This window comes from Microcaecilia unicolor, chromosome 12, assembly GCF_901765095.1.
Source record: "Microcaecilia unicolor chromosome 12, aMicUni1.1, whole genome shotgun sequence".
Taxonomy (NCBI): domain Eukaryota; kingdom Metazoa; phylum Chordata; class Amphibia; order Gymnophiona; family Siphonopidae; genus Microcaecilia; species Microcaecilia unicolor.
Genome location: NC_044042.1, coordinates 88,717,666 through 88,741,803, shown reverse-complemented (window position 1 = coordinate 88,741,803; position 24,138 = coordinate 88,717,666). Strand labels below are relative to the sequence as shown.

Sequence of the window (24,138 nt, the reverse complement as noted above, 5' to 3'; positions counted from 1 at the left end):
TAATGCTTATTGCTTAATTAATTTGTCCTGTGAATCTGTATTGTGGTGCACTTCTCTGTCTTCTAGCCCTGCCCCCCTCCCAAAAAGACAAAAACAACAACAAAAAATAATACCCCCTTTCCTTTCCTGCCTAGCTCTGATAGAGGATAGGCTTTTCTAACTGCTTCTGGTCCTATAGCATTCTAACTTTGTGGAAAGGTTCTGCCAGTCCTAGGCAAAACCACAAACTTAGTCTCCCAACTGGTTATAAATTTGCATTTTACATTGATGAAACTGCTATAATTATTGGTAATATTTAGATTTATTTACTAAAGGAAAGTTATATTCTAGTGGAATTTGAATGTTAAATCAACTGAAAATTCTTTGATCAGACTGTATCATTTCTGGTCATACCTAGAGAATGTTTTTTGATACAGCACTTGGCTGACTCACTGGGACTTATAGTCCCCCACCCACCCCAGGGTTCTCCAGTCATATATAGACAAGCCAAAACTCATTAACTTTACTCCTCAGTCACACACAGGCAATCTTGCAGACTGTTAACCCCATCACAGTACACCTGTTCATACCCATTTCAACCAATCAGGATGACCTTTATTCTCTGTAATAATTGTGATGCTTTAGTTTCAAAGCCAATCATCTGGAGACTTAAGGATTGTTGGTTTAAAACAGGAGCTCAGTAAAGTAAAACAGGAATTGGATGCACTTAAAGCAGCTTCTAGGACTGCACAGAATCATACCAACTTCTCACCACTGCCTCAAAGGATAAAACCACCTAAGAATAGATGGTTCACGGTAGGCTCAGGCAGACTTCGTTATGTGGCACAGAAGCATCTGCCCTCACAAGTGTTGCCCCTACAGAATTCTTTTGCTCCATTACAGCACTGTGGTGTTCCTGAAAATAGAACTGAGGCGGAAGAAAGAGCAGTCAAAGTAGAACAAAAAGATATGAAGGTACCCAAAGAGAAAAGACATCCCCAAATCACTATTGTTGAAACTCATACCAGGAAACTGTTGCTACTAGGGGATTCCATTATCAGAGGCATTAACATTGAAACACAGTTCAAGGGGCCATGCAAAGTGAAATGCCTTCCAGGCTCTTCAGCTACCAGGAGTACCAAGCAAATAATCTCTATAATCAGAGAAGAAACTAAGGAGTCACACACTGATGTTGTTATCCACCTGGGAACAAATGACTTGTCCAGTAATACCCCACTTGCCACGCAGAGAGCTTTTCAGGAGCTGGGAGAGGGGTTAAAACCTTTGATACAAACAATAGCTTTCTCTGAAGTACTACTTACCTTTGGAAAGGGAGAGAAAAGATTGCAAAGTACTGAGAATTTCAATAGCTGGCTCAAAGCCTGGTGTCACCAAGAAGGATTTAGGTACATAGGAGGATGGGGTAATACATGGAAAAACGAAAGACTATACTGTAACGATGGGCTGCATTTCACTGTGGCAGGAAAAAAATCCTTGGTGAGAAATTCAGACAATATATTTCTAGGCATTTAAACTAGAAGGCGGGGCTGGCGTATGGAGGCAGTTCACTTCAAGTGGTCATCCCCAGCTAAAGCTAAAGACAAGATGCATCAGTAGAAAAGAAAGCAATGAAAACAACAATCTTAGCAAATCACTTCTTACCAACACAGCAGGAAGTGAGACTAAACAAGAAACTAAACAGAAGATAAAAATTCCACTGAAATGTAGATGGAAAGCGTTGACCACAATTGCTTGCAGTCTAAGCAATAAAGTTCATGACCTTCAAGCCCTGATGTTGGAGGCAGACTTAGACATTGTTGCAATCACGGAGATATGGCTCAATGGTCGCCATGAATGGGATGCAAACATACCAGGCTATAATCTATTTAGGAAGGATAGAGATGGTCGTAAAGGTGGAGGAGTAGCTCTGCATGTGAGAAATGATATCGCAGCGACTGAAATGACAGGGACCTGGGGAAAGGAAGAAGTGATATGGATCACCTTAAAAAGAGATGTTAGAACCTCTGTCCACGGTGGTGTTGTCTACAGACCTCCGACACAATTGGAGGAACTAGATAAGGATCTGATCACAGATAAATTCAAATTAACAAAACGCAATTATACAACATGTATTCTCTATATCTCAACTATTTTGCTAATTATCTTGATTTCCAGTTTAATGATCCTAATTGTTCAAGCTATTTTTTGTCATGATTGAAGTTTAACCTATTACCTTTAGCTCTTATCATAGGACGAACTTTCCTCTTGTAACCTAACCTAATCTGTCCCTTTGCTCCAACTATGTATTTCTCCTATCCGGAACTGGTAATCACCACTTGAGGAATTATGTAAGCCAAATTGAGCCTGCAAATAGGTGGGAAAATGTAAGATACAAATGTTATAAATAAATAAATATTCAAAAGTTAGGAAAGAAGAGAGAGGTGCTGTTAGTGGGAGATTTCGATCTGCCGGATGTAGATTGGAAGGTTCTGTCTGCGGAATTGGAAAGAAGTAGAGAGATCGTGAATGCTTTTCAAAGTGCTCTGCTCATACAAATGGTGATGGAACCCACGAGGGAGGGAGCGACGCTAGATGTGGTGCTCACAAATGGGGATAGTGTGTCAAATGTCCGAGTGGGTGCCCACCTGGGCAGCAGTGACCATCAAACAGTTTGGTTTGATATGACAGCTGAAGTGGAGGGCGGCCACTCAAAATTCAAAGTCCTGGATTTCAAGCTTGCTGACTTTAGTAAAATGGGGGGAAACCTGAGGAAGGAGCTGATGGGCTGGGAGGACGTACGAGAAGTGGAAGGACAGTGGTCCAGGCTGAAAGAAGCTATAAATATGGCCACAAACCTTTATATAAGGAAAGTAAATAAAAGCAAGAGAAAAAGGAAACCGATATGGTTCTCCAAGCAAGTGGCTGAGAAAATAAAGGCTAAAGAGTTGGTGTTCCAGAAATACACAAAAACAAAAGAAAAGAAACACAAGGAGGAATACAGGATGAAACTTAAAGAAGCCAAGAGAAAGATACGTCTGGCGAAAGCACAAGCAGAAGAACAAATGGCTAGAAATGTAAGGAGGGGTGACAAAAATTTCTTCAGGTATATTAGTGAAAGGAGGAAGACTAAAAAGGGAATTGTGAGACTGAAAGATGCTGCGAACCGCTATGTAGATAATGATGACGAAAAAGCAAATTTGCTAAATAGATACTTTTGTTCTGTTTTCACAGAAGAAAATTCTGGAGAAGGACCATGATTGACTGGCACATATGAGAATGGAGTGGATATAGCACCGTTCACAGAAGAGAGTGTGTATGAACAACTTGAAAATCTAAAGGTGGACAAAGCCATGGGACCGGACGGGATCCACCCCAGGATACTGAGGGAGCTCAGAGAGGTTCTGGCGAGTCCTCTTAAAGATTTGTTTAATAAATCCTTGGAGACGGGAGAGGTTCCGTGGGATTGGAGAACAGCGGATGTGGTCCTTCTTCACAAAAGTGGTGAAAGGGAAGAAGCTGGAAACTACAGGCTGGTAAGCCTCACTTCGGTTATTGGAAAAGTAATGGAAGCGATGCTGAAGGAAAGGATAGTGAATTTCCTGGAAGCCAATAAGTTGCAAGATCCGAGACAACATGGTTTTACCAAAGGGAAATCGTGCCAAACGAATCTCATTGAATTCTTTGACTGGGTGACCAGAGAATTGAATCATGGACGTGCTATAGACGTAATCTACTTAGATTTCAGCAAATCTTTTGACACGGTTCCCCACAGGAGGCTCTTGAATAAACTTGACAAGCTGAAGATAGGATCCGACGTGGTTAACTGGATTAGGAATTGGTTGACAGACAGACGCCAGAGGGTGGTGGTTAATGGAATTCACTCAGATGAGGGAAAGGTGAGTAGTGGAGTGCCTCAGGGATCGGTGCTGGGGCCGATTCTGTTCAATATATTTGTGAGTGACATTGCCGAAGGGTTAGAAGGTAAAGTTTGCCTTTTTACGGATGATACTAAGATTTGTAACAGAGTGGACACCTTGGAGGGAGTGGAAAACTTGAAAAAGGATCTGCAGAAGGTAGAAGAATGGTCTAAGGTTTGGCAATTAAAATTCAAAGCAAAGAAATGCAAAGTGATGCACTTAGGGAGTAGAAATCCACGGGAGACGTATGTGTTAGGCGATGAGAGTCTGATATGTACAGACAGGGAGAGGGATCTTGGGGTGATAGTATCTGAGGATCTGAAGGCGACGAAACAGTGTGACAAGGCGGTGGCCATAGCTAGAAGGTTGCTAGGCTGTATAGAGAGAGGTGTGATCAGCAGAAGAAAGGAGGTGTTGATGCCCCTGTATAAGTCTTTGGTGAGGCCACACCTGGAGCATTGTGTTCATTTTTGGAGGCCGTATCTTGCTAAGGATGTAAAAAGAATTGAAGCGGTGCAAAGAAAAGCTACAAAAATGGTATGGGATTTGCGTTACAAGACGTATGAGGAGAGACTTGCTGACCTGAACATGTATACCCTGGAGGAAAGGAGAAACAGGGGTGATATGATACAGACGTTCAAATATTTGAAAGGTATTAATCCGCAAACAAACCTTTTCCATAGATGGGAAGGCGGTAGAACTAGAGGACATAAAATGAGATTGAAGGGGGCAGACTCAAGAAAAATCTCAGAAAGTATTTTTTCACGGAGAGAGTGGTGGATACTTGGAATGCTCTCCCGCGGGAGGTGGCAGAGATGAAAATGGGAACAGAATTCAAAAATGCGTGGGATAAACATAAAGGAATCCTGTTCAGAAGGAATGGATCGTCAGAAACTTTGCGGAGATTGGGTGGCTGAGCCGGTGGTGGGAGGTGGGGCTAGTGGTTGGGAGGCGTGGCTAGTGCTGGGCAGACTTCTACACTCTGTGCCCTGAAAATGGCAGATACAAATCAAGGTCAGGTATACACATAAAGTAGCACATATGAGTTTATCTTGTTGGGCAGACTGGATGGACTGTACAGATCTTTCTCTGCCATCATCTACTATGTTACTAACCTGCTTATTTTCGAAGAAGGGCGGCCATCTTCCAACACAAATCGGGAGATGGCCGGCCTTCTCCTAAAGCCGGCCAAATCGGTATAATCGAAAGCCAATTTTGGCTGGCTTCAACTGCTTTCCTTCGCAAGGCCGGCCAAAATTCAAGGGGGCGTGTCGGCAGTGTACCGAAGGCGGGGCGGTGGCATGCTTAAGAGATGGCCAGCCTTGGCCGATAATGGAAAAAAGAAGGCCGACCCTGACGAGCATTTGGACGACTTTACTTGGTCCCTTTTTGTTCACGACCAAGCCTCGAAAAGGTGCCCGAACTGATCAGATGACCACCGGAGGGAATCGGGGATCACCTCCCCTTACTCCCCTAGTGGTCACCAACCCCCTTCCACCCAAAAATAAAAATGTAAACACATTTTTTTCCAGCCTCAAATGTCATACCCAGCTCCATCACAGCACTATGAAGGTCCCTGGAGCAGTTTTTAGTGGGTACCGCAGTGCACTTCAGGCAGGCGGACCCAGGTTCCTCCCCCCCACTACCTGTTACACTTGTGGTGGTAAATGGGAGCCCTCCAAACCCCCCTAAAACCCACTGTACCCAAATGTAGGTGCCCCCCTTCATCCCTAAGGGCTATGGTAGTGGTGTACAGTTGTGGGGAGTGGGTTTTGGTAGGGATTTGGGGGGCTCAGCACCCAAGGTAAGGGAGCTATATGCCCCCTAGGGTGCCCGGTTGGTGTCCTGGCATGTGAGGGGGACCAGATGGCTAGCCATCTTGTTTCGATAATACGGTCGGGTATGCCGCTTTACGGGGCCGTCATTACAGATGGCCGCCCTTATAGATGCCGGCCCTATTCAATTATGGCCCTCTATGTTACTAGATGTCAGCCAAAGGAAAAATGGTCTACTTGCACTTGCTGATGTTAAATATATATTCTCTTCTTCATCTTTTTTTCCCATTGAAATCCCATTGTCCTTTTGGGGGTTTTTTTTTTTCAATCTTTCATTCTTCTTATGATGTTTTTGCCTATTTTACCCCTTTCTCCTAGGTATGCTGATTCTCTGTGGTGCATTGGTAAATGGTCCCTACGCCCTTATCACGACAGCTGTTTCAGCAGATCTGGTAAGATATTGGCTCATGCCAGCTTTTTAACAAAGGGCTCTTGTCAACTCTGTTTACCTCAGGGTGAGAAGTATTTCAGCAGGGGATTTCTTGGAGCCCTCAGCTCATCACTGAATGTCCTTTGTAATTCCTGGTCACACACATTATCACATATTCCTTTCTTTCCAAGTATCTTCTATTTGAAAATAAGACTTCCTACAGTTCTGGGCCTTGAGTGTTCCTCATACATAATTACCAGTAATCCTGTTTCTTTCTGTGTTCCTGAAAGTGGAGGAGTGGCCTAGTGGTTAGGGTGGTGGACTTTGGTCCTGGGGAACTGAGGAACTGAGTTTGAGTCCCACTTCAGGCACAGGCAGCTCCTTGTGACTCTGGGCAAGTCACTTAACCCTCCATTGCCCCATGTAAGCCGCATTGAGCCTGCCATGAGTGGGAAAGTGCGGGGTACAAATGTAACAAAATTTAAAAAAAAATCTCATTGAAAACACAGACTGACCTAGAGAGGTTCTCACGGGGCCTCTCAGAGGGCAAGGCACAGGTGATACGTCCATGGCACAGTTTCCAAAACAAAGGTTATGGTGACCATGGATGTCTATTTCAAAAGAGCCAGGTTCTTGTTCTGCCTCATTGTGTCTATTTTATTTAGATTTGCTCACACCTTTTTCAGTAGTAGCTCAATGTGAGTTACATTCAGGTATACTGGATGTGTTTCTGTCCCAGAAGGACTCACACTGTGTTTGTACCTGAGGCGATAGACCGCTAATACAAACTCTGTATTCAGCAGCAGCAGCCCGTACATAAAGAAAACAAACAAAAAAACAACCTCCTAAAACGCACCTCCATGGAGAACCATCTCACATTGGCTGACGTCTCTGCAGCCACTCCTCCTCTCCCCTCAACGTCAGTGCCCCTGCCGGAAGACCCCGGAGAAACGCCAAGACGTCAGAGGGGAGAGGAGGAGCGCATGCTGAGACTTCAGCCAATGTGAGATGCTTCTCAACGGAGGTGCGTTTTAGGAGGATTTTTTTGGTTTTCTTTATGTACGGGCTGCTGCTGCTGAATAGCAGAAGCAGCAGCCACCGGACACAGTTTGTATTAGCGGTTGCGGGTGGCGAGGGGGTTGATGATGTGCCACGGTGGGGGGGTCAGGTGATGCGCGAAGGGGGGGGACAAGGGGCTTTCTTTGGGTGCTGCGCCGGCTGGGGGGGGAAGTGGGGGTCTCGCTGGACATGGGTGGCTGGAAGGAAGCAGGGGGAGGGGAGGGTCACTGCACATGGGTGGCTGCAGGGGTGGCAGGGAACAGGGAGATAGGGATGGGGCTCCACACACCACATGGGTGCCTGCAAGGGGGACAGGGGATCAAGGACGGACACTGCAGGGCGGGCAGGGGGACAGAAGGGTTGGTGGTCATCAGGGGGGACAGGTGGGTCGATGGACATGGCTGGCCACAGGGGAGGAACAGGGAAAAAGGAGAGGAGTGTCCTCAGACATGGGTGGCTGCACAGGAGAGGAGGGTCGCTGGACATGGTTAGCTGCAGGGGGGGCAGGGGGACAGAAGGGTCGCTGGACATGGCTGGAAGCAGGGGGGACAGGGGAGAGAGGAGGGACACTGCACATGCTTGCCTGCAGGGGGACAGGAGGGATGCTGAGGGGGGGGGGCCTGAGACCACATGGGTGGCTGCAGGGGGAGCAGGGGAGACAGGAAGGACGCAGCAGGGGGAGAGGAGGGTTGATGGGCATGGGTGGCTGCAGGGGGAACATGGGGAGAGGAGGGTCGCTGCACATGCCTGGCTGCAAGGGGGCAGGGGAGAGGGAGGGGGTTCCTCACACCACACACGCAGTCACTCATTCTCTGTCTGCCACATACACTCTCACTCACACACTCACTGTCTTTGTCCCTCTCTCTCACACAGTGTCACACAGAAACACAAACACTGTCTCTCATACACTCTCTCTCGCACAAACACATACACTCTGTCTCTCTCTCTCTCACATTCTCCATCTCTCACACACGCTCTTTCTGAAACATACACTCCAAGGAAAACCTTGCTAGCGCCCGTTTAATTTCTAACAGAAACGGGTGTTTTTTACTAGTAGACATATAAAACCCTTTTCCAGGCAAACATTGCTACTATGTTGCTCCTCTTTCTCTCTGTGTCCGTTTGAGGATCGCCTTGCCTGGACCTGTTCGAGCCCTTTGACCTGCCTGGATCTCCATCATCCCTCCTGACCCACCTGGATTTCTGCCGACTATCTTAGTTTCTCTCCCCTTTCCCTTCCCTTCTTACCCTGTTTTATGTCCCCAATTATTCTGATGTAATTGTATTTATTTCGCTAGTTCATTGTAAGCCGCTTTGAGGCTGCACAACCGTGGCAAAAGGTGGGGTATAAATGATCTAAATAAATAAATAAATACTATTATTATTAGTCTACATGGCACATAGCAGAAATATTAGTATTATCGGAGAATTCAAGCTTCATCCAGAAGCTTATGAATAATCTAGATATCTTCATAAAATGTAGCTTGAACCAAGCAAAACTGTTTTCTGTAAGTCCGCTGTTGTCAAATCTGAAATGTGTCCAGCCTTGGTGTGATGCTGTCTAAGGGGTCCTTTTGCTCAGCAGCTAGCTCCCTGTAACTCTGGGCAAATCACTTAACCCTCCATTGCCCCAGAACCTAGGGAGTCTTTTACTAAAGCTTAGCTTGAGTTATCTGCAGCAGGGCCCATAGGAATAACATTAGAAATTGCCATGTGTCATAGTATTGTCATCCTTTGCATGTTGGTTTTTTTTTCTTCCAGGGAACTCACAAGAGTCTTCAAGGCAATGCTAGGGCACTTTCCACTGTCACTGCAATAATTGATGGCACTGGATCCATAGGTCAGTGCAAACATCATCTGTTTTCCATAATGGAAAGGGTATGGATATAGGTTATGCATTTGATATACTGAAAGGATCCACGAGAGGTGTGCATAGAGAGCTGCTGCATTTTTCCTAAATTGGGAGAATTTGCCTATATAATGAGTGTGATGCATGATAAGTCTCCCCCCCCCCCCCCCCCCGCCCATACACACACACGCACACTATCAAATAGGGGGGAAATGCCCTTATTTGGAAGATTGACCCTACTTGGTGCATCTCGGGATGCAGCATATAGGGTCAAATGGAACCATTTTTCATAGGTACACTCTGTGGGGAGATTTGGGGTCACGGGATGCCACTAGACCCCATGGATTGTAGTATTAATTTTTGGGACAAGGGAAGAATGGAGTGCTCTTACATATCAGGATTTTTATTTTGTGTGACTGGATGGGAAGGGTCAGGGCACAGGAGGGAGGGGGTGTTACCATGGACAAGGTTGACACAGAAAGCAGTTTGGGGAGGGAGGGGATGCTGACCTGGAAGCATATATTTTTTTTTTAATTTCACCCTTCTGTCAGTGCATGAGCCATTCACTGCTAGTGCCCTTGACAGGAAGGGGGACATTTTGCAATGAGCTACAATAGTGGTAGTAATTTGCATTCTTCTTGCATGCTGCATCACCGTGTGGTATATGTTTCATTCATTTTGTGGTAGAAGCTGCGTGTTCAGCCATGGCCACGCAGCTCTCCCACATGATTTTCTGCATCAGCCCCCAGTGTTCATAGAGTTGAAGTGAAGAAGGGGCATATCTGGACTTCAGCGATGGGGGGGGGGGCAGAGCCGAGGTGAGGGGGCTCATTTTAGCCCCCCCCCCCCCCGGTGCCGCCAACCCCCCCGCCGCTATCGCTGACACCCCCCTCTCGACCCGCCTGCCATCCGTCGCCGTCTGTACCTTTGCTGGCGGGGGACCCAACCCCTGTCAGCCAAAGTCTTCTTCCTGCGTTTGGTTTCTTCTGAGTCTGACGTCCTGCTGCATGTACAACATGCAGGACGTCAGACTCTCAGAAACAGAATGAAGCCTTGCGATCTGCAGGGCTTCATTCTGTTTCTGTGAGTCTGACATCCTGCACGTTGTACATGCAGCAGGATGTCAGACTCAGAAGAAACCAAACACAAGAAGAAGACTTTGGCTGACAGGGGTTGGGGTCCCCCGCCAGCAAAGGTACAGACCGCGACGGCAGGTTGGCCGGGGGGGGGGGGGTTGAGAGGGGCGTCGGCAGGGAGGCCCAGGCCCCCGTGGCCCCATCACAGCTATGCCCCTGGTGAAGATATGTGAGTGCTGGTGAATAACAGTGTCTCTTACACAGGTGCTGCATTAGGTCCATTGTTGGTGGGACTCATCGCACGTACCAGCTGGGTCAATGTCTTCTACATGTTAATCGCATCTGACATTTGTGCTTGTTTGGTAAGTGAATCTATCATTTAATTGGCTTTGTGTGTGCTGTATACAGGAAGAATTGATTATAAAACCAAGGAGGTCACTGCCTCGCTCACACTGTTTCTCCAGTTCCTCTCTGCTCATGCTCTTCACACATCTTGTCACATTGACCTTAATTCTGCCTGTCTCAGCTGCAGTCACAGTTTATTGCAGGTTGCTGTCTCAGCTGTACAGTCCTCTCTGTCTCCCACAGCTGCTGTCTTAGTTAGAACTCCCTCACACTTCCTCTTTTTTCCCCACAGTTACTGTCTCGTTTGGTATTTAAAGAGCTGCGTGGATGCTGTGGAAATTTAACAAAAAAGAGAGGGTAAGTTTCCATGGAAACAGCTTCTCACCACTTTCACTCTTTAAAATTTGTTTCTAAGCCTAAGGGTCCTTTTTCTAAGCTGCAGTAAGCACTAGAACACACTTACCACTGTTTAGTACCACCGTTTAAAATGGCTTACCGCAAGACGCACTTATTTTATTGTTGGAGGGAGCGTGTCTTGGCAGAAAGGAGGCTATGTCAGCAAGGTTCCACGTTAGGAGTCATGGACCAAGGAAGGGATCTACGTGTCGTCGTTGATGATACGTTGAAACCTTCTGCTCAGTGTACTGCTGTGGCTAAGAAAGGAAATAGAATGTTAGGTATTATTAGGAAAGGAATGGAAAACAAAAATGAGGATGTTATAATGCCTTTGTATCGCTCCATGGTGCAACCGCACCTCAAATATTGTGATCAATTCTGGACGCCGCATCTCAAAAAAGATATAGTGGAATTAGAAAAGGTGCAGAGAAGGGCGACGAAAATGGTAAAGGGGATCGGACGACTTCCCTATGAGAAAAGGCTAAAGTGGCTAGGGCTCTTCAGCTTAGAGAAAAGGCAGCTGAGGGGAGATATGATAGAGGTCTATAAAATAATGAGAGGAGTTGAACGGGTAGATGTGAAGCATCTGTTCATGCTTTCCAAAAATATAGGACTAGGGGGCATGCGATGAAGCTACAATGTAGTAAATTTAAAATGAATCATAGAAAATGTTTCTTCACTCAACGTGTATTTAAACTCTGGAATTCGTTGCCAGAGAATGTGGTAAAGGCAGTTAGCTTAGCGGAGTTTTAAAAAGGTTTGGACGGCTTCCTAAAGGAAATGTTCATAGACCGTTATTAAATGGACTTGGGAAAAATCCACTATTTCTGGGATAAGCAGTATAAAATGTTTTGCACTTTTTTGGGATCTTGCCAGGTATTTGTGACCCGGATTGGCCACTGGTGGAAACAGGATGCTGGGCTCGATGGACCTTTGGTCTTTCCCAGTATGGCAATACTTATGTACTTATGGTGCTAATCAGACATCCGCATTACTGTGCGCTAACTGGTTAGCACAGGATTATCGAATGAGCCTACAAAAATAGGTGTCAGTAAGTGCTCACATAATACATTTTTTTTAATGGCAACATTAGCGCACGGCCACTAATTGAAAATATAGAAAATCAGCCATTTTCTGGCTGTGGTAAAAATTGCCTTAGTGCGTGGGAAAATCCTGGGTAAGGGTTCATTAAGGGCACTTTTTACCACAGCTTAGTTTAAGGACCTGTTAGGGAATAGTCTACTTTTAGAAAAGTGAAAGCAACTGGGGACTTTAACAGAAAATTCATGTATAAGCCTAAAAAGCACATGTTGGAAAGACAATACCCTTCTGAATGTTCACTTCTGGTGCCATACAGTACTGCAAATAAGTAAGTTTGAATTATCCTTAGCTGATAAATGGAGCACTCATTTTTCTCTCTCTAAAACATGGTTCAAGTCTAGATAATTACTTATCCAATGTTGCACTAAGGTGACTTCTTTTCAAATTCTATAATTATTGTAAGTTGATGTTGTGATTCTGTGTCTGTTTCATTGTATCTCGATTTTTATGTTGTTTCTGGTTATAAATTTTTTCAATAAAAATTTAATGGACTTAAAATGCACTTGTTAGAATAGAATGGAGTTACAAGTAACATAAAAACACTACTACTTAACATTTCTAGAGCGCTACTAGGGTTACGCAGCGCTGTACAGTTTGACAAAAAGGATGGTCCCTGCTCCAAGGAGCTTACAATCTAATAAAAAATTACAGTTACAGGTTTTTTAAAAATTTGATATACCTTCAAGTTCCGGCCTTATTGGATGGTTTATTTTCATTTTATTAGATTGATATCCTACAAACCTCCAGATTTCAAATCTAGTTCTATGTTATAATAATATCAAATACATATCGGAACTGCTTATTTCAAGCACTGTTGTATCTTCATGTTAATGTGACAGTCTCAGTCTCACCAGAGTGCAGGGACTCCTGAGGCAGGCCCTCGTGGCCAAAACACAATTTGTGTCAAGTCCATTGCATATTTTCAATAAACTTCTGATGTGAACTCTTTAAGTCAATTAGTCCTAAAAGAGAACGTGAAGCAACTTTGTCAACACATGTCCAGTGATAGATGCTTCTGAAACAAGAGTTTTAATTTTCTTCGAAATCTCTCATAAGACCTCTCACAATGAATGTTCTTAGATAAGGCATTCCAGAAAACAATTTATGCATCTAGTTTTTCCTACATAAACACACAACTGTGGAATGCATTACCAAAAGCCTTGAAAACCACGTACAACCACCTAAACTTCCGGAAATCACTAAAAACCAACCTGTTTAAAAAGGCATACCCTACCGATCCAACTTAAATGCCTAATCTCTGCAACACAACCAAACTAAAGCACGTAATGGACATAACACAACTCTTCCGTTGTACGATTCCCTAGTGTGGCTGTGCCACATGAACTTGATCTTACCACAATATCACCCTGTATTTGTTCACACCGGAGCCTGCAAAGGCCTCTCCAGTACTATGTAAGCCACATTGAGCCTACAAATAGGTGGGAAAATGTGGGATACAAATGTAACAAATAAATAAATATCGTGCCTCGATTTCCATATGGAAATCAAAGTGTATTCTATAAAGTACACTTTAATTTAGGCATACGTTATAGAATATGTTGAGTGCTGGTCCGCACAACTAAATTTAGTCGTGGTCAATTACACCAACTAAAACCTGGTATAAATCCTGATGCGTAAATTCAGAACGGAGTGGGTGTATTCTATAACTACCAATTATAATGTTCTAGTACATATTGTGCTGTCATTGCAAGTAGTATACCATGCCATACTTTGTATTGTTGTTCGAATATTTTTACTGCCCTAAGCTCTAATTGCCTCCTGCTCATGTTTGATCTATTCTTACTGTACACCGCCTTGAGTGAATTCCTTCAAAAAGGAGGTAAATCCCAATAAATAAATATAACAACGTGCATAGATTTTAGAAACACCGACAACTTGCCCATTACACTCCCATAACCACGCCCAATTTTCAACTATGCGACTTAGACTTTACGCACACCACGTTACAAAAAATGCTTAGCAAGTTGTGCATGAAACTCTTAATGCTAATTGCTTGTTAACATTCAATTAACAGTGATTCGCTATTTAAGCAATTTAGTTACACACTTTGTTATAGAATACGCTTTGATTTCTGCGCAGAAATTAAGGCACCGTATATAGAATCCCAGGAATTGTACTGAAAGCCAGCAGCATGAATGAACAGGCCCATACATTTATTTATTTATTTATTTATTTATTTGGATTTTGCTCACACCTTTTTCAGTAGTAGCTCAAGGTGAGTTACATTCAGGTACTCTGGATATTTCTCTGTCCCAGGAGGGCTCACAATCTAAGTTTATTTGTATCAACTTCCAAAAATTCATTCCATAGTATGTCTCCTTTTACAGAATTATCTCTTCTCTCCTCCTGTTGCTCCCAACATTGGCGATCCTGTCTGGTTTCAACAAGACTTTGCCTAATAATATCTATTTTGGTGTGAAAATAATTTGCCAACTCATCCACCGTAGGTTGTATTTCATGTGAAATCATCTGCACCTTATCAGTTGTTACTATGCCAATGAGTTGAAAGTTTGGAAAAGCTGTTTTGATGAGTTTTCTGAATCAGCTATCATTTTCCATAATATTCCCTTTTTGACACAACTACAGACTTTTTATATATTTTAATCTCTTCTTTCTACTGTCCATAAATATCAGGATCTTTAGTTTTACCCCAGGATCTCTCTAGCCTCCTACAGCCCCTCTGAAGATTTGTCAACTCTGGTGTATACCCGTGATTCCATTTTAAACAGACATTCCTTTTTTCAGTTTGTCTAAATATAAAGACACTGCATTATTCCAAACCTGTAGTTGTTGTTCTGGATGTTTATTTGGTTCACTTGTATCCCACATTTTCCCAGCTTATGCGGGCTCAATGTGGCTAACAAAGTTACTAGAAAATTACATAATACAGCAGGATAAAAATTGTTCCAGAAAAAAGTGACAAATACAAGCACAGAAGCAGCTGAAAAAGAGAATACGGATGGGAATACAGGAGCAACAAAAGGGAAGCAGACAGAAGGGAAAAAGTGGGAAAACAAAACGGAAAAAAAAGGGAATTTAAAGAACATTGTGGACTTCGGGGTAGGCTTTACTAAACAAATAAGTTTTCAGTAATTTTTTTAATGTTTGATGATCCGGAGTCTCGGCAAAGCATTCCAGGTTCGCGGGCTGATGAATGAAAAGGAAGAAGCGTAGATCGTCTTGTATTTTAGATTCCTGCAGGAAGGATAGTGCAGATTAAGATAAGTTCCAGATGACGCCAATGAATTTCTAGGAGGTAAATCAAGCAAATCACACATGTAAACTGGTGCTTCTCCATAAATGATCTTATGAGTTAAGGCGCAGATCTTGAAATCAATACGGTCTTTAATGGTAAGCCAGTGAAGATTCTCACGGAGAGGCTGCATACTGTCGAACTGAGATTTTCCAAAGATGATGTATCTCTGACTTTAGTTCAACCCCCCTTCTGCCAAAAAAGTTCTGCATCAATTTTTCCTCAGTCAAGACATGTATTAATCTTAGACTTGGATTGAAAAAATTCAAAACAAAATGATCCGTTCAAGGAACTGCATCCCACTTCTGATGTTCTATTAATGTCTCTGGATCATTCCTTTTGGTGAAAGCCAGAAAATCAAGCCTATGTCCATCTTTATGTGTTGCTTGATCAGTATGAAGCCTAAGATCCAACTGCAACAGAAAATCTAAAAACTGCTGTACTGAAACATCACTATAATTTTCCAAGTATCTATTCATATCTCCTAAAATAATTAATTCCTTAAAAACAGCGTATATTGAGCTATGATTTCAAGTATCCTCTCACTAATACCATTCCAAGATCCGGGTGGCTTATAGATTAAAATTATCCCCCGTTTCTCTTTATAAAATCAGGAAGGGGCCCTTTTACTAAGATACTTAGAGGCATATTTTCAAAGCACTTAGACTTACAAAGTTCCATAAATTTCTATGCAACTTTGTAAGTCTAAGTGCTTTGAAAATATGCCTCATAGGGAACCTACATGCGTACAACGTGTGTCAAATTTGAAGTACCACCCGGCTACTTCGTGCCCCGGGTGGTAATTCTAATTTTGTCGCATGTCCAAAACGCACTACAGAAAATAATTTCTATTTTCTACTGCATGGCGCTAACCGGGCGGTAATCGGCAGTGTATGCACGCTGACAATTACAGCCCGGGTTAACATGTGAGACCTTACTGCTAAGTCAATGAGTGGTGGTAAGGCCCAAAATGGATGCACACTGATTTTTATTTTGTCGCACATCCATTTTCAGCAAAAAAAAAAAGGCCTTTTTGCAGTCACGCTGAAAAATGGGCTTGCGCACGTCCAATACACCCTTCTACACCAGCGCAGGCCAGTTTTCAGCGCACCTTAGTAAAAGGGCCCATTGGCAAACTATCACTTCTAACCCCATCTCCATAATGTTTTCTACCTTTATAATGGTAAAAGCATATTTATAAATAATAGCTAGCCCACCTCCCTTCCTGTCTTGTCTGGGATTATATAATATCCGATAACCTATAGGACAAAGTTCTAACAGATGGGGAGAATTAGGGTCTGGCAAATAACTTTATGTTATAAAAGTCAAACCCGCTTGTGTATCATTAATCAGGTCATGAATTTATATTGTCTTATTACAGACTGAATGTGCATTTATTTATTTACTTATTTATTAGGATTTATTTACCACTTTTTTTAAGGAATTAACTCAAGGCAGTGTACGGTAAGAATAAATCAAGTAAATCAAACATGAGCAATAGAAAATTACAGCAGTAAAAATATTCAAATAACAATCCAAAGTATGGCATAGTATACTACTTACAATGTCAACACAGTACGTAGTAGAACATTGTAATTGACAGTGTAAGGTATAAGCAGATAGAACATATAAACAGGCAAAAGAGTAAGAGGAGTTAGAAAGTAAAGTGCCTAATTAATTTAAAGAAAGTTGCACATGAGGTCAGAGAGATAGTTAAATATTATCTTAGCTAGGGTAGGGGTGGATGAACATGTCCATCTGCAGTATGTGCAGCCTGTGTCACTCCTTGTGTGTGTGAGTGAGACTGACAAGTTAGTTACTTTCCATTAAAGGCCTGGTTGAAGAGCAGAAATTTCATCTGCTTCCTGAAGTAGAGATAATCTTGTGTTAAGCGAAGATTTTCAGGGAGTGCATTCCAAAGTAAGAACAAGCATTCAGTTGACCCATAATCCTCTTCAGTAGGAACCCTAGAAATAATGGGAGGGTATATTATACACCTACCCTTGTCTTTTCTTCTGAACGTTATCATAAATCCCATACTACTTCTGGGATCCGTATACATGATGTCATATAATCTACTAAATTACCCAAATCTCTACTTATTCTATTCCTGTAGCACACTTGTTTGTCATCTGATTGTATTATTAGTATTGATAAACGTACTAACTCCTCCACATTTTCCAACTTCTGATTTTCCACCCATCCCAACCCTAGATAACACCACTGTAATAGTAACAACCAAGGCATTATGCTTTTACAAAAGGGTCTTTTGAACAGTGTCTTCACCTCCAATAGCCTACAGCCATGCTAATAACAAGAGAAGAGTCAGTGATTTGCCACCTGACTCGAGTTGTCAGCCGCAGTCCTTGAGGGCCGCAACCCAGTTGGGTTTTCAACATCTCCAGAATGAATCTGCATGAGATCTATTTGCATATGATAGAAGTAGTACATGTAAATCAATCTCATGCAGATTCATTCTGGAAAGCTTTAAAACCTGACTGCATTGTGGCCCTCGAGAACCGTGGTTGCCCACCCCTGCTCAATGTCATAACAGGCTAATGCAGCCCTAGTTTTAACCTGTTGCATGCATGGACCTATAGTTTTTATTGTCCCATTGAGGTCCTTTCTTTATTCTGAGTTTGTGTTCATTTTAGCTTTGTGAACCGCTGTGATCTGCCAGTTAGTGATCTGCCAGTTAGCAAATCTCAATAAATAAATTTATTTATTTATTGCACTTGTATCCCACATTTTCCCACCTATTTGCAGGCTCAATGTGGCTTACAAAGATCTGTTATGGCATCGTCATAACAGGGTCAATAGTACAATTGATGTTACAAACAAATTAGAGAGAGCAAGAGGATCTGGTCAAGGAGTTGTAGAGTAAGACAATCTGAACAGAAGGTGTTGTGTTGTAGTTAATTATGGGTTCTGAATAGAAGGTGTTTAGGTGTTATCACAGTTCCAGGCACACAACTGAGTAAAGCTTATTTCTGTGACATGGATTCAGGTAGCTATAAAACACTTCCAGCAGGGATTATCAACCCAGTCCATGGGACACACCCAGCCAGTCAGGTTTTCAGAATACCCACAATGAATATACATGAGATAGATTTGCATACAGTGGAACAGAGCTTGCAAATTTGTCTCACACATATTCCTTATGGGCATTCTGGAAACCTAACTGGCTAGGTATGTCCGGAAGACTGGGTTGAGAACCTCTGATTTATAGTGATGCAACAGAGATGTAGTCCAAATGTTTCATTCTGATGTACTATTACCCCTTTCATCAGGTTTAGGCCATAAATATACGAGACCAATTCCTGTCACTTTCAACACAGAATGTTCCTTACTGCTTTGAACAAATAGAGCACACTAATAAATATGAATAAAGAAAACTAGGCCTGTACTTTTACCTGAGGATCAGCAAACACTGCAGATCATGAACAGCACCAGACACCACTGATCTTCAAAGTAATTTATTGTTATACGCAATGAGGATAACTCTCATGAAAAGCCCAATGTGGCCACGTTTCACCAAAAGACTGCATCAGGAACGCTCTATGAGGTAATACATAACATTAATAATGATAACATGAAATTAAATAAATCATATACAGTAGTAAAACAAATTATAAACGACATGTATAACATCCAAAAGTAAACAAACCACAACAACGATAAAAATAATTAAATGTTTAAAAAATGTATTTATATAAGATAGCCCCAGAGGGGTGAAAACAGCCCTTCCCTCTGTGAATGAATCAAATCCATATATGTCCAATGCTGAAATTTAAAGATCATTGGTGCTTGGTGCTCTTTGTAATTTGCAGTGTTTGCTGTTCCTTGGGAAATGAGCAGATCCAGACCTCTTCTGTGTAGTGTATTTTCTGGTGAGGCATCATGGCTTTTATCCGAGGATGACAGCCATGCCCGGTTTTGTTTTTCATTAAAACCCAGGAATCCTACCTACATGATCTATCAAATATTTGTCCTGATTGTGAGTTGTTCTGAATGTGTTTTTCATAGCTGTTGTCTGGCTCTAAACCAAAAAACTGTGCTGGATCAGCAGTAAATGGCAGGAACCATATGTTTGTGTGTGAGTATCTCTTAGTGCCTTCCACTAGCCATTTCACTGGGGCTGAGGTCCAAATCAACGGTGGCTTTAGCATGTAAATTCTGCACGCAATCTGAACTGGGAAGATTGGGAAGGGGGACAGGTTGCTGTGATACTATACAGGCAGGAGAGGCATTTGGGCATGTACCAGGGATATCTGTGGGGAAGGGGAAGAGTACACAATTATATGACATGTAGCTGAGGAAGATATAGATCAGGGGTGTCCAAATGTGATCTTCAAGAGCCGTAACCCTTTTTTTTTTTTTTAGGATTTCCTCAATGAATATGTATGAGATCTATCTGCATGTACTGCTTCCGTTGTACGCGAATAAAACTCAAGCATACTCATTATGGAAATCCTGAAAACCTGACCAAGCGAGGGCCGAGTTTGGAACCCCTGATGTAGATCCTTGTAACTAAATCCTGGCTCTCGTCCCGCAGATAATACCTTTTAAATGCATTAGAATGTACTAATTTTTTAAAAATCTAATCACCCTTTAGAAAGATTTGCAAAACCTGGCTTTGTAACACTGCTTTTACTAATTAATCGTACTAGGAACTTGAAATTTTGCACTGTTACATATTCTTTAGTTCCTGCACTTGTGTTTAATTTTATTAATTTCCGATTTGTTCTATAGTGTCTTATTTTGCATCAATAGTAGCATACATATAAAACTGCGGTATGCAACATTGTTTGCCAACTAGAGTTCTATTTTGAATAACAGGTGATTTATACATTTAAATACATTAATAAATAATTCGGCCATCACTAACAAACTAATGCATCAAAGTATCATCACAGGACTGGGTTACGAAGACTCTTAGAGGCATGTTTACTAAAGCGCGTTAGCATTTTTAACTTGCCTATAAAGTTAAGGCGCGTTAAAACGCTAACGTGCCAATATATTCCTATAGGCTTGCTAGTGTTTGACGTGCGTTAGCGTTTAACGCGCATTAAAAACGCTAATGCGCCTATAGCGCACCTTTGTAAACACAGGCACTAATGTGGCATGTATTATAGCACAAGCGTAATGAGAAAAATTTGAAGTGTTCATAATCAACCAATCATTAAAAAGCTTTTGAAAATCAATCAACCAAAATGAATAATAATCAGACGTAAAATCATATATTAAATTTCCCAGTTGGGAATCCTGATTTCTTTGTGATTACTAAAATGCTAAATTTGCTCATTAACGGAGCACCCTTCAGTGGTGTCAGATGTAATGCAGTTCAAGTCACAGCGGCCCTTTAGAAGAGTCTAAAGTATGGCTGGTTAGGGCACAGTTGCCCATTGAAGAGGTTGGGATGTGGCTGGTAAGGATGTGAGGGAGAGCTCACAGAATCTCAGCTTCTCTTTAGCGGGGTCATGGTCACAGCTGTCATTAGAGAATTCTCCAGCATCCTCAGCTTCAGGTAATGTAACCCAGCCTTGTGTCTTGCCTCCAGACGATTAAGTCTCTGCTCTATTACACCTCTTTCATGCCTCTGCCCCCTTACCTGCCACCATCGAACTTGGCTTCCTCTCTGCTCCCAGCTCCTTATGTATTCCCTTCTTCCCACTCCATAAATCCTCACCTTGCTTTCAAATTTTGGGTGAAACTTATTAGTTTACTCTCGTCCTGTGCATTTTCTCTCTCTCTCTCTGCAGTGTCATTGTCTCTGTACAGTGTGTCATACGCCCTGCAGTCTCTTTCTTTCTGTCTCTGCATCTGTTCTGTATATAATTAATATTTAAGTACCTGGCAGAAAGTCTCTTTGCCCATTTGGTTGAAGTTCTGGGATCCAAGTGCCTCTGCCTCCTGAAGCCTGGTTAAAAGGGATGGGACGATATATACCTTTCTATAGTTACAATCAAAGCGGTTTACATATTATATTCAGGTACTTATTTTGTACCAGGGGCAATGGAGGGTTAACTACTACTACTACTACTACTACTTAGCATTTCTATAGCGCTGCCAGGGTTACGCAGCGCTGTACAAGTTTAAACACGGGGAGGGACAGTCCCTGCTCAAGAGAGCTTACAATCTAACGGTAACAGACTACGTAGTCAGTGTAGGTAACAGGAATGGGGAAGGTGGTTAGGCGCCAAAAGCAAGGGAGAAGAGATGGGCCTTGAGTAAGGACTTGAAGATGGGCAGGGAGGGCGCATGGCGTATGGGCTCAGGAAGTCTGTTCCAGGCATAAGGTGCTGCGAGGCAGAAGGGGCGGAGTCTGGAGTTAGCGGTGGTGGAGAAGGGTACAGATAGGAGTGATTTGTCCTGAGAGCGGAGGTTACGGGTGGGAACATACGGGGAGAGGAGGGTAGAGAGGTAATGGGGGGCAGCAGATTGAGTGCACTTGAAGGTCAATAGAAGAAGCTTGAACTGTATACGGTAGTGGATTGGGAGCCAGTGAAGCGACTTGAGGAGGGGGGTGATATGAGAGTATCGGTTCACGCGGTAGATAAGACGTGCGGCGGAATTTTGGACAGATTGAAGGGGGGATAGGTGGCTAAGCGGGAGGCCAGCGAGGAGAAGGTTGCAATAGTCCGACATCGCTGCCTGGATGTCCAACCGGCATCTGAAACTGAACATGGCAAAGACTGAGCTCCTTATCTTTCCACCCAAACCCTCTTCTCCTCTTCCCCCACTTTCCGTCTCTGTTGACAACACCCTCATCCTCCCCGTCTCTTCAGCACGCAATCTCGGAGTCATCTTCGATTCCACCCTCTCCTTCTCTGCCCATATCCAACAGACAGCTAAGACCTGTCGCTTCTTCCTCTATAATATTAGCAAAATTCGCCCTTTCCTCTCTGAACAGACCACCCGCACCCTCGTCCACTCGCTCGTTACCTCTCGTCTTGACTATTGCAACCTTCTCCTCGCTGGCCTCCCGCTTAGCCACCTATCCCCCCTTCAATCTGTCCAAAATTCCGCCGCACGTCTTATCTACCGCGTGAACCGATACTCTCATATCACCCCCCTCCTCAAGTCGCTTCACTGGCTCCCAATCCACTACCGTATACAGTTCAAGCTTCTTCTATTGACCTTCAAGTGCACTCAATCTGCTGCCCCCCATTACCTCTCTACCCTCCTCTCCCCGTATGTTCCCACCCGTAACCTCCGCTCTCAGGACAAATCACTCCTATCTGTACCCTTCTCCACCACCGCTAACTCCAGACTCCGCCCCTTCTGCCTCGCAGCACCTTATGCCTGGAACAGACTTCCTGAGCCCATACGCCATGCGCCCTCCCTGCCCATCTTCAAGTCCTTACTCAAGGCCCATCTCTTCTCCCTTGCTTTTGGCGCCTAACCACCTTCCCCATTCCTGTTACCTACACTGACTACGTAGTCTGTTACCGTTAGATTGTAAGCTCTCTTGAGCAGGGACTGTCCCTCCCCGTGTTTAAACTTGTACAGCGATGCGTAACCCTGGCAGCGCTATAGAAATGCTAAGTAGTAGTAGTAGTAGGGTTAAGTGACTCGCCCAGAGTCACAAGGAGCTGCAGTGGGAATTGAACTCAGTTCCCCAGGATCAAAGTCCGCTGCACTAACCACTAGGCTACTCCTCCGCTAGCAACATTCCACATAGAAGCCTGCCCTTGCTTGCAGACCAGCTGCGCAGGCTTCTGTTTCTGTGAGTCTGACGTCCTGCACGTACGTGCAGGACGTCAGACTCACAGAAACAGAAGCCTGCGCAGCTGGTCTGCAAGCAAGGGCAGGCTTCTACGTGGAATGTTGCTAGTGGAATAGCAACATTCCATGTAGAATCTCAACTAGTAACAATAGACAATAGCAACATTCCATGTAGAATCTCAAATAGGGAAAGGGAACTGGGACTTGATATACCACCTTTCTGAGGTTTTTGCAACTACATTCAAAGCGGTTTACATATATTCAGGTACTTATTTTGTACCAGGGGCAATGGAGGGTTAAGTGACTCGCCCAGAGTCACAAGGAGCTGCAGTGGGAATTGAACCCAGTTTCCCAGGATCAAGCATCGACTCTGGCGTAGGAGTAGGGAAAGCAGGCTTCTACCTCCTAGTCTCATCCAGTAATTGTCTTTTTTGCTTTTTATCTTTTAGCTTTACAGAATTCTGAGCAGCAAGAAAAAGCAGTGGAAGTGTTGGGAAGCAGCCCTAGTGGGACCCTCTTTGATGCTTACAGTTCAAAGTCCTTTTCAAATCAATACACACAATGCAATATAGGACGCGGAAGATGAAGAGTGTTGAGGGGGGTAGAGAAAAGACTGAAAATCCAGAAGGATGCAGACACCTTTCATTAGCATCAGCTCTCTGTTTTCAGAGAGCAAAAAAAACACAAACTGACATTAAAGGAAACCATTCTTTTGTGAATGAACTGTAAGAGAATTAATGATACTTTCCTTTGGCTGTATCACCTCTTTTTATCTTATTATTATTAAATGCCATCTTTCTCCATTTAAGTGCTTCAGCTTTGTGTTTCTGCATTAAACTGCTTCTTTTAACCTTTGAGAGCTCTCAGACTGGGAGACTCTTTAGGCGTCAGTGCAGGTTCTAGGTTGCTGCACAGTTTGCTACCAGTCACATGACGAAAGGGTCAACCCAGGTAAGAAAGGGACTAAGAATGAGGTGCCAGTGTGGGTCTTTACTGCTGAGTGTTGTGGGAGGTGGTTCCTGTATTAATCTCACCTCTTCCCTCTGAGCTGACAGAGGAGGTCTATAACATCCTGACATTCTCTATCCCTCCTCAGGGACTTCCGGTTTATATACTGACTGACCTCTTTCTCATAATTATTTTTCAAATAGAATCACCCTGTCCTAGAGGCCCTTTCTCCGGGTTTGATTTTCAGGGTTTCCAGAATGC

General features: G+C 43.3%; 1 protein-coding gene across 3 annotated transcripts in view; it reads left to right on the top strand.

Moving 5' to 3' along the window:
* SLC37A2 (solute carrier family 37 member 2) overlaps positions 1 to 23,715 on the top strand; it is a 142,072-nt gene extending 118,357 nt beyond the window's left edge. The window contains exons 14-19 of one of the 3 annotated variants that reach the window (XM_030221760.1): positions 6,050 to 6,123; positions 8,922 to 9,000; positions 10,350 to 10,447; positions 10,723 to 10,787; positions 19,228 to 19,289; positions 23,379 to 23,715. In XM_030221760.1, coding sequence (XP_030077620.1) covers positions 6,050 to 6,123; positions 8,922 to 9,000; positions 10,350 to 10,447; positions 10,723 to 10,787; positions 19,228 to 19,273 — 362 coding nt within the window. In that variant the 3' untranslated portion in view covers positions 19,274 to 19,289; positions 23,379 to 23,715. Of the gene's footprint in view, positions 1 to 6,049; positions 6,124 to 8,921; positions 9,001 to 10,349; positions 10,448 to 10,722; positions 10,788 to 19,227; positions 19,298 to 23,378 lie in introns of all 3 variants that reach the window. The other 2 variants (XM_030221759.1, XM_030221762.1) reach the window with 2 other exon arrangements.
* Positions 23,716 to 24,138: the final 423 nt, after the last annotated feature.